We start from the raw sequence: 7,576 nt of genomic DNA, 5'->3' as shown, positions 1-7,576 counted from the left end.
AGACTGGAATTGTGCTACTTGAGCTACATCACCTCCCTTTCTGGCATTTTTGCTGATTAATTGGAGATAAGAATCTCATGGACTCTTCTGACCAGGTTGGCTTTGAACCACAATCCCAAGATTTCAGCCTCCAGAGTAGCTAGAATTACAAACATGAGCCCAAATTACAAACATTCAGCTTGAACTAATGCTTGAGGATAATTTAAAGGGGTCTTAATTTCTTTTCTTTTGTTGTTTTTTGTCAGTCGTGGGGCTTGAACACTGTGCTTGGGCTCTTTAGCTAAAGGCTACTGCTCTACTACTTGAGCCATAGCACTACTTCCTATTTCCTGCTTAATTGGAGATAAGAGTCTCACAGACTTTTGTGCCCAGGGTGGCTTTGAACTTTGATCCTTCAGATCTCAGCCTTTGGAGTAACTAGGATTACAGGTGTAAGGCACCAGTACCTGGCTGGGATCTTAATTTCTACACTCTAGCAAAAATCACAGCACTGAATTACATGATGGTGAATATTATCATGGGACTATTTGAAATTGAAATACAGAATTCTTTTTCCATGAAGTTTTAACAGGATAAGGTTAATCTGATTTAGTTTGTTCTTTAGGTTGCTATGGCTTGATACTTCATCAGATTATAGCATGCGATGGTACTAATGAAGAAAAGGTCATGGGTTCACAACTCTGTCTAGTCCAATTAACATGATTATTTTTCAAATTCTCTCTCATTTCCTTCAACTTCAGCCAAGCCTTCTAAAATTTAGTGCACTTGAGTAAAAGATGTCCAGAAATGGAAGCTCAGGAAAAACTTGGTGAAAATCTACTCTTATTTCTGGAATACTCAGCTGACAATTTATAATGCTCTTGTGTATATGTGTGTGTGTGTGTGTGTGTGTGTGTATGTGTGTGTGTGTGTGTGTATGTATGTGTGTGTATGCCTCATGCATGTGTACACAGTTGTTTGTATAGGCTTGCACAGGTACAGGAAGGACATTTTTTATATGTGAACAAAAAATAAATTGTTCATCTATCTCCTGTATTATTTGAAAAGACTTCATTGTTTTGGTCATGTGGAAGGATTATGTTACATGGAGACTGGTATTTAAGGTATATTATCACATTTATTACCATATCAAAACCAGATGTTTAAAATTGGAGCTAGAAATTCCATCATACGGATTGTTTTACTTCAGCGTCACCCTCCCACCTAATGTTCACTGCCCAGCCCTATTTTGTTACAGTTTTAATAGAGCAATAATGTGTTTCCACAGGTCTTAGTCTGGTGTTAGATGACATGTAGGCTAATTTTGGTGGATTGAGAAGACTGGTAGGGGGTTAGACAAACCAGAGTAATTTGCTTTCCCAACCATAAGAAAATATGGTAAGAATTATTGCAAATAGTCAGGGCTCTCTCCTCTATCTCTCACTCTGTCTCTCTTTCCTCTTTCCGTTTCTCTTTGCTCTCACTTTTGCTATTTTTCTGTTCTTTTCCCCCCTCTTCTTTCTACTTTTTCTTCATTCTTTACCTTTTACTACTTATTTAAAGTTTGGTCCCATTTTTTACCATTGGCAAATGCCCTCACTCTTCTTCCAATTGGAGAATCTTAATGACTAAATTTCTTTAGTAATGCTACTTGAAACTTCCTTCTTCTTGCCTTGCACTGAGATAAAATCAAAACAAGCAAATTCAGAAAATTGATAACATTCCTGATTTTTAAAAAATTATAATTAATGCAATTTAGATAAGGTAAAAAAAGAAATAGAACCCTATATGGCATGTAGCCAACAATTCATCTGTCTGAATTAATAGGTTCCAGTCCTGGTACTCCAGGCACAGAAAGCTTGCTTGCCACTGCACTTAGCAAACACATGAGCTTAAAAATAAACTTTGACAATGTAGATCTCTTTGTCCTTTCAGGAATGGAAAGCATTATGTACTTCAAAGCACACTTAAGCCTGATTTGAAAATATAGTTGGGATTTTGTTACTGTGGCATTTGGGAGGGTCTTTATACTGCACACAGCACATGGGTGCTTCCTGTGCAAATAGTTCTCTAGCCACAAAGTAGTAAGAAGAAACAATGCTAGCAACTTCAAGGAGCTCATTCATAAGAAGGAAACTTCAGTCTTGTAAGTTCTGTAGAGCCACTGGCAGATAGATGATTGCTTATTTTAATCAGGGAATTTCTTCCTTAACTAAACTGCTTAAGCAGAGGATTTGTGTAGCACATTTCACTTGCACACAGAAGCGTTTGTTCATTTTGAGTGTTTTTGGACAGGAACCAGATCTACAGGGTAACATTCTCACAGAAAGGGAAACAGTATGGGACGATGGCTTATTAGTACAAATGACTCTGTTTGGGAAATTACAGACGGAAAACCTTGGAGGAAGAATAGCATTAAAGATCAAAAGCATGATGACTCCTGATGAAAACATCACCAAATGATGAACCCAAGAACAAAGAGGAACTTCTACTGTAAGTATCTTTGCACCGATCAAGTACCTTATCTGTTTTCACATTTTCTAGAGGGTGCTGAGTAGGTTTTCAAACAAGTATTTGATGTAGAGTTTTCATTATAGACAAGTCTGTAATTAAGCTCGTTGGGTGGTTCCAACAGAGGGCTAGTTACTGAAATGTTTTCCATGACCTTGCAACACTGAAATAAATTGCATGTTAATTTGGGAATGTTTTGTACGATAGGCATGTCTGATCAGGCTTTTATTGAGTGATGTGTTATTTCTGACGATGCAAAATCAATCAGAATGCATGGGTATAACTTTAATTGCACTTACATTTTATGAAACTAGATTTGCTTTAGTTTCATGTCATGTTAGACCTGTAATAAAGATACTGATGTATAGAATCACATATATTATTTATAATTTAGAGAGAATATTAGAGTTTCCTGAAGGACTCTTACTTGTATGGTAGGGAAAAGCTAGCTTGGGATTTTGGAAATGAGGGAATAGAAGGCTTGGTGGCTAAATACATGGAAACTAAAGACCTGAATAGTTTTTACATTTCTGACATTTATTTGGTTAATAGTCTTATTTGAAAGTTATTTAAATATCTCCATAAAATATTTCTTTTATCACTTTAAAAACTTTTTATTGTCGGGGTAATGTATAGAGGGGTTACAGTTACTTTCGCCAGGTAGTAGGTGCATTACGTCTCACACATCGATACCTCTTCTCATGGTTTTGTCCCCATTTTCCTGCCCCAACCACGCCCATAAAATACTTCTTACCTACAGGAATATTGTTGTGATCTTAAAAATGTGAATCAGGCTTATCAAAAGCAAATGTTATATCCTATGCAAATGTTAAATATAGACAAGTCCACTCAGAAGATTGTACTCCACTGGCATATGGTACATATTTAATAAATGAACATTGAGTAAATATTGGCAGTAATAAGACATGTATCATGACTATACAGTAATTATTTTCTATCAGGATTTTATTTTTAAAAACTGTATCCATAGGTGTGATTTGAAGTGTGACAAAGAATTACAAAATAATGGAGATGTATTGCATTGTCTGTTTCAGTCAAGGATTTCTTTAAAAGTCACATTCTTTGTCATTTTTCGTTCGCAACACAAAAATGTTTGTTCAGCTTTATTGTCTGTTTGAAAGAGTATAGCACACTTATTGGAGCAATTCAGTGCATAAGGTAATTGGTGATCAGCTTGTTTCCAATTAACATGAAAGTCTCCAGTGATAGTTTGTACCGTTGGAGGTTGGAGCGAACACCTTTGGAGTTCTGTTTGCTGAGAGTTGATAGGTAGACCAGGACTCTGGCCAAATCCTCCACTGGGGAGATCATCTTTCAGGTGTGAAAGGCACAAAAAGAAACTGACAAGTGGGTGGCTGACTCGTAGAGTCGAATGGGGTGTTTCACAGTGAGGAAGGAAAGGAGTCAAGTAGGAGAAAGCTGGAGAGAGAGGTTAGGGAAACTCACTAATGCTGTTATCTCCATCTTGAGGATGCCAGAGAACATTGTTGTGGTACTGTGATTTTCTTTCTTCCCTGGATGACTCAATATTGACATTAGTTAAACTGAAAGCATGTCCGTCTTCTACCACAAGTAGTAAACATAAATGATGCACATATGACTTTATTGCTTCTAATTAGAAGTGGTGGTAGGATTCTTTGGGATAAAAGCTGATAGAAGCTGTAGCTAGGCAACAATTATCACTAAAGTAAAACGCACTAGGTAATTATATAGAGCTTTTGGGTATGTTTAAATTATAACATATGTAATATCGTATATAAAAATGGATATACTTAAATTATCCCTCTGACAGTTCTGCTAAGTCTCTGCTTAGAGGTGTATTTTGCAGAAAGATCCATCAGACTGTAACTCTAATTAGAATGAAATGGTCTGCGGGATTTGCTTGGAGGTTCTTTTTAAGAACTAGGAGATCAATTGATAGCATCTGCATGAATTCTTTTCCAGGCTAGCATCATCTGGATTTATTATAAAGAATTCTGGGAACTCAATCAAGAACTGATGCAACAGTTGAACATTTCTAATGCTTTTTTTTTTCTTGCCCTGTCTTTTTTTTTAAGGAAAAGGAAAGCATTAGGTTGCTGTATGAAATCCAACTAAGTAATGTGTGGTTGAATAAATATAATTTGTGGGGATTACCTTCATAAGAAAATGTAGGTTTAGAGCCCAGAGCAGGGTTGTGTTAGGATACATTTGAAAAAATTATAATTTGAATTTATATGGCACATTGTATTTTTTCTAGTTATTTGACACAAAAATATCTAGAATTTTTCAAAGATTTGTTGTATGAGAAGGGATGAGCTCCTTTGGGGATTATAGATGAGAAGGTTAAGGATGAGGAAAAAGTAAATATTTTGAGTCAGATAAATGTGTATTCAAATTCCAGGTTGACTGCTCATGAACTGTGAGGCATTGGGGCAAATTATTTAAATGTTAAATCATTAGGAGCTTTGCTTCCTAGAGTTATTATAAAAATCAAATAAGATCATTTATGTCAACTATCTAGTATGATAAAATATCTTAACTGAATGGGGCACATGCTAACTTTAAGGTCTAAGGTCATTGATTTCAATAATTGTTAGCCAAATGCACAACTTGATAGAAATATCAATTTTTGCTTTATTGGGTCCCTAAGACAAGAAAATTGTAAAGCAAAGCTACAAGTGCAGTAGAAGAATGGGTAAGGTAATCAGAATGCATGAATTAAAAATAATGAAGAGGTTTTCATTTGTTTGAGATGTAAAAGGCATTTTGTAAGGGATTCAGACTTGTCAGATGGTCTAATGCCTTTTGATTGAACATTCTAGAGTCCTTGATGTTTAATACAGTGGAATCATTAAGTTGACCAAAGCTAATTCATTTCCCTTTTCATCTTTTGTACATGATCAGTTTCTAATCAGCTTAGGAAACCCACTGTAACCAGCAAAGGCATTCTTAGAAGCAATTATTATTTTTTGAGAGTTTACAAGCTGAAGTGTTTATCCCCAGCTATGACATCTTCCTGTGGTACCTGTAAAAATCAGTTTCATATGGATAATATATTTTGATGATCTAATTGGTGGTAATTAGTTGTTCCAAGCACACATACAAAACACTGGGAAGAGTCACCATTTTTATATTACTGCCTGAAGTAGCACATCATAGATAAGAAATAATCTAGCTATTAGATTTGCTATCTAGAAAACCACTGCTATTTGGAAGCCTGTCAGAAACGTCTATCAGAAATATTATTTGGGGGACTGGGAGTTTGGCCTAGTGGTAGAGTGCTTGCCTAGCACGCACGAAGACCCAGGTTCGATTCCTTGGTATCACATACATAAAAAAATGCTGTCAAATGGTAGAGCGCTAGCCTTGAGAAAGCCCAAGGCCAGTGCTCAGGCTCTGAGTTCAAGTCCCAGGACTGGCAAAAAACTATTATTTTGTTCTGAGCACTGATGCTGATGCCTGCATTCCAAATTACTTGGGAAGCAGAAGTCAGGGAGATTGCAGTTTGAAGCCAGCTGGGCAAAACATTAATTTGATCTTATCTCAACAACAACAACAACAACAACAACAGCAAATGTAATGATGCATACCTGTGACACAGCGAGGACGGGAAGTTCCAGTCCATTCTAGCAACCTCAGGAAGCATGACTAAAATGATCTCTGTTAATGTTATTCCTGACAAAAAGCAAGACTCTACCTCAAAAATAACAGCAGTAGAATCCTCGGTGCAAAGCTCCGAGTTGTACTGTCAAAAAAAGAAAGAAAGAAAGAAGAAAACAAAAGTAAGGAGGGACGGAAGGAAGGGCGGAAAGAAGGAAATAATGAAGGGAGGGAGGGAAAGAAGCCCTTAGTACTGCTGACTCATGCCGATAACCCTAGCTAATCAGGAGCCTGAGTTCTGAGGTTCATGGTTCAAAGCTGGCCTTGGCAATAAAGTCTCTAAGACTCTTATCTCCAATGAACCACCATAAAGCTGAAAATGGAATTGTGGTTCAACTGGTTAGGTGCTAGCCTGGAACCGAAAAGCTCAGGGACAGTGCTCAGGCCCTGAGTTCAAGCTCCAGGACCACCAGCATGGGCATGCGTGCATATGTATGTGTGCGCACACACACGCACACACACACACACACATCCATCTTACATTTATATAGTGCCATTTTCTTTTCAAAACATTTCCATTGGGGCCGAGAGTTTGGCCTAGTGGTAGAGTGCTTGCCTAGCATGCACGAAGATCTGGATTCGATTCCTTGGTACCACATACATAGAAAAAAAATCTGGAAGTGGCGCTGTGGCTTAAGCTGAAGAACTCAGGGACAACACCCAGGCTTAGAGTTCAAACACCAGGACTGACCAAAAGAAAAAATCCATACATTTCTTATATTTCTTTGTTTCCTTTTCCCTAGAAATGTAGAGAGGGGCTACAATAAAATTCCATTTAATTGCCTAATGAAGAAGGTTGGGAGTAAATAAGTCAAACTTTTGCATGTAACATAATTTGTTTAATGACTTCATGATTATCTCGGATTTTTATCCAGAAATGTTTCGTCTTCACCTGCTCCTCTCAGGAATCACTAGGCTTCTTAAACTTGAGCTCCAGTTGACCCCTACTTTCTCCTAGGCCATCCACAGAGGCCTACGTAATCGATACAGACTCAGCTAGGTTCAGACTCAGCCAGAGGTGTAGAAAAACCTGAGTGTCTGGGGCTGTCTTCCCTATTATTACATCCCAGGCGCTTTAGGGAAGTGAAGGTGACCATATTTATTTATTTGGGTTTCACATTGTACAATAATACAGGGAAGGCCACAGATGAGCTGCTGGTTGTTTTCCCTTGCTACAGCATGACATGGCTTTGGAAAACTGTATTGTGAGCGTGCTTTTGTGAGCATATGTCAAATCAACAGTGACAAGATCAGCTAAAAGTGTGCTCCAGAGCTCCTCACAGGCTGACAAACTACCACTTAGATGCACAGATTTTGAGACTCATGACACAGTTTATCTGGTAATTTCAGCTTAGTAATCAGATGTTTTCCTTGGCATGACTGAAGGTTTTAGCCCTGCAGGAGCTGTATTTTACAGGTGCAG

General features: G+C 37.6%; 1 protein-coding gene across 1 annotated transcript in view; it reads left to right on the top strand.

Annotated features, from left to right (window-relative positions):
• The first annotated feature begins 2,278 nt into the window (after nt 1-2,278).
• Kcnk2 (potassium two pore domain channel subfamily K member 2) overlaps nt 2,279-7,576 on the top strand; it is a 162,695-nt gene continuing 157,397 nt past the window's right edge. Inside the window, exon 1 of the mRNA XM_090339914.1 lies at nt 2,279-2,472. Within this exon, the coding sequence (XP_090196040.1) occupies nt 2,439-2,472 (34 nt within the window). The 5' untranslated portion in view covers nt 2,279-2,438. The remainder of the gene's footprint in view (nt 2,473-7,576) is intronic.

The sequence above is a fragment of the Megascapheus bottae genome, chromosome 10, assembly GCF_031878675.1.
Source record: "Megascapheus bottae isolate mThoBot1 chromosome 10, mThoBot2.hap1, whole genome shotgun sequence".
Lineage (NCBI taxonomy): Eukaryota > Metazoa > Chordata > Mammalia > Rodentia > Geomyidae > Megascapheus > Megascapheus bottae.
The sequence above is the reverse complement of the archived record's forward strand: the minus strand, read 5'-3'. Positions and strand labels throughout refer to the sequence as shown.